Source organism: Ursus maritimus, unplaced genomic scaffold (assembly GCF_017311325.1).
Source record: "Ursus maritimus isolate PB19 unplaced genomic scaffold, ASM1731132v1 scaffold_14, whole genome shotgun sequence".
NCBI classification, from domain to species: Eukaryota; Metazoa; Chordata; class Mammalia; order Carnivora; family Ursidae; genus Ursus; species Ursus maritimus.
Genome location: NW_024423786.1, coordinates 56,085,270 through 56,088,287, shown reverse-complemented (window position 1 = coordinate 56,088,287; position 3,018 = coordinate 56,085,270). Strand labels below are relative to the sequence as shown.

At 60.7% G+C, this 3,018-nt stretch overlaps 1 protein-coding gene across 1 annotated transcript in view; it reads right to left on the bottom strand.

The window, feature by feature from the left end:
* Positions 1-1,836, bottom strand: part of LMNB2 (lamin B2) — an 18,965-nt gene extending 17,129 nt beyond the window's left edge. The window contains exon 1 of the mRNA XM_040629698.1: positions 1,534-1,836. Within this exon, the coding sequence (XP_040485632.1) occupies positions 1,534-1,821 (288 nt within the window). The 5' untranslated portion in view covers positions 1,822-1,836. The remainder of the gene's footprint in view (positions 1-1,533) is intronic.
* Between the last annotated feature and the right edge of the window lie 1,182 nt (positions 1,837-3,018).

Below are 3,018 nucleotides of genomic sequence, written 5' to 3'. Positions count from 1 at the left end.
TCCCCCCCCCCCCCCGCTGCTCTCCCCCAACTAGTCCGTCACGTGGCCCACGGTCAGGGGAGGGAAGCCGAGGCTCAAGCCCATTCTGGCTTCAGGGCCTAGCTCTCCCACTGGGCCCTCAGGGGGACCCACAAGGTGAGCACTCCCCCACCCCCCACCCTTATTCAGAGGAACCACACTTGGGTTTCAAGGAGCCAGAAGTCCAGCTAAGCAAGAAAAGAGCCTGGGGCCCGTGGGGACTGGGGGAGAGTTGGGCTGGAGCCCCAGTCCCCAAACAAGGAAAGAACCCACCCAGGACCCCCAGACACCTGGCCCTCACATGCCGACAGGGGACTGGGCTTACCCAGCCCCTTCTCCCTCAGTCTCCAGGGAAGCCCTGGGACCCACCTGGAACCCAAAACTTCCCGCTGGATCCCCAAGACCAGACGTCTCCCCATCCCCTACCAAGCTCCAGCCCATCAGCCAACGGTGTGTCCCAGGGCCCAACTGAGGACCTCTCAAATTTCCCATGGGACCCCTGAGGCAACAGACCCCCTCCCCTCGGGTGCCCACCCACCCCAGGTGCAGGTAGGAGACGCAGCCTACAGCCTAACCACCTCCCCAGTCCCTCCATTCCCCAGAATTCATAACAGGACCTTTGCAGAGTTCCACAGTGATCAGAGCACGTGACTCCCCCCAGGACCCTCCCCCCATGAGACCCTCCACCCCTCCTCGAGGCCCCTTCAGACAGTTTGAACTCCCCCCAGTCTCCTCGGAAACCAGAGAACCCCACCAAATTTCCTCCCAGGACGCCAGGACATCCTAACGCATCCCTGAGGCTCCCCACCTCTCTCTTAGGGGCGGGGCTCACTCTGCTCACACCCTCTCAGCCATGGGATCCCCAGATCTCCTCAGACCACTCAGGGTTCGGGCCTGCCCTATCTCCACCAGTCGCACAGGGGGCCCCGAGATCCCTTGGGGGATCCCTCAGGGGACGGGTCTACCCCAGACTGCACTCCTCAGTCGGTGGATAAACGAAACCCCCTGCGGGCCCCTCGGCGGGCGGGGCTTGTCCCAGTGTGCACCCCTCGTTCACAGGTCCCCCGACGCCCCCTGAGGGCCCCTCGGCGGGGGGCTTGTCCCAGTGTGTACCCCTCGCTCACAGATCCCCCGAAAAACCCTGGCGAACCTTCGGTGGGCGGGGCCTGCTCCGCTGTGCACCCCTCTCTCACAGGTTCCCCGAAAAATCCCTAGGACTCCTCGGTGGGCGGGGCCTGCCCCAGTGTGCACCCCTCGCCTGGAGCCCCCCCCCGAGTCCCTCCCGAGGATCCCCTCGGTGGGCAGGGCCCGCCCGGCCTCCAAACCTCACCCACGGGAGGTCCTCGACCCCCCCTGGGTATGCTCAGAGGCCGAGGCCCACCCCAGGGTGCTCCCCTAGGGTCCCCCGAAACCCCGGGGACCCCCCCCCGGTGGGCGGGGCCTGCCCAGTATCCCCCTCTCGCGCAGGGGAACCCCCGGGACCCTCAGAGGCCGGAGCCCCGGCTGCGCGCCCACCTCGCGCGTGGTCACCTCCTCCCTCTCGGAGATCTTGAGCAGGAGCCGGTCGTTCTCGAGCTCGAGCGCGCGGACACGGTCGATGTAGTGCGCCAGGCGGTCATTGAGCTCGCGCAACTCCTCCTTCTCCTGCAGCCGCGACAGGCGCGTGGGCGACAGCGGCGTGGCGGGCCCGCCCGCGCGGCCGGGCAGCGGCGTGGCCATGGCGGCGGCGGTGGTGGCGGCGGCGGCGACAGCTGCTCGGGGCCCGCGCTGCTCGGGACGGCGGCCGCGGCACGGCGGGCTCATTCAATCCGCGCCGCCGACCAAGATGGCGCCCGGCGCCCGCCGCCGCAGAGCGGCCTGGGACTTGTAGTCTGTCGCGGTTGCGCGGGGGCAAGCCGGGAGCTGTAGTTTCCAGCTCATGAAAGGCTCCACTCGCTTCCCGCTCAGCTTCCCTCTCTGTCCTTTGCTGTTTCTGAAACTCCCTGCGTCCAGAGCCAAGCCTCTGGACCTGAAACTCCCAGCTCGCCACAGTGACACCGGGTTTCTTTCCAATGCCCACTTTCCCCACTTGTATAACCTACCTACCTCTTTGGAGTCCTATTAAAATTAAAGGTGAAGGAACGTCAGAAACACGCTCAGTGATGTCACTTACAGGTACAATCAAAATAAAATAATGATAAGATAAGAAAAGAAAAGAAAAGATAAGACAAATAACTGAGCTCACCGCGGTGCTTGGCTGGCTCAGTCCGCAGAGCACGCGACTCCTGCACTGATCTCGGCATGTGAGTTCAAGCCCCCACCTTGGTTGTAGAGATTACTAAAAAAAATTAACTTAAAAAAGAAAAACTGAGCTCACAGATACAGAGAACAGGTTGGTGATGGTTGCCAGTGGAGGGGTGGGAGGTAGGCAAAACAGGTGGAGGGGTCAAAAGACACAAACTTCCGGTTATAAAGTAAATAAATCCTGGGGATGTAATGCGCTGCCCAGTGGCTCTAGTTAATAACACCGTGTTGCATGTCTGAAGTTGCGGAAAGAGTAGACCTTCACAGGTCTCTTGCAAAAAAACAAATTTTAACTATGTGTGTGTTACTGGATGCTACCACACCTACCCGGAACGTTTCAACAATGTGCCCAAATTAGGTTGTACACCTGAAACTTCTACAATGTTATATGTCAACGATACCTCAATTAAAAAAAAAAAAACAAAAACACCTCATTGAAAGCCGCCAGACACAAAAGGCAACATCCTATACGATTCCACTTACGTGAAATGTCCAGAAGAGGTCAAGCTGTAGAGCAGGGGCCCCGTTGTTCTCTGTGGTGACGCAGGACGTGGAGAGCATCTCGGGGCTCCCCAGCCCTCCACCTGGTGCCAGCAGCACCACTGCCCCACTCCAGTCCAAACAACCAAAATGTCTAGACATTTCCACCTGTCACCTGGAGGCAAAATCGCCCCCAGCTGAGAACCGCTTCCTTCCCCCTCACCCTGGAGTTTGCCA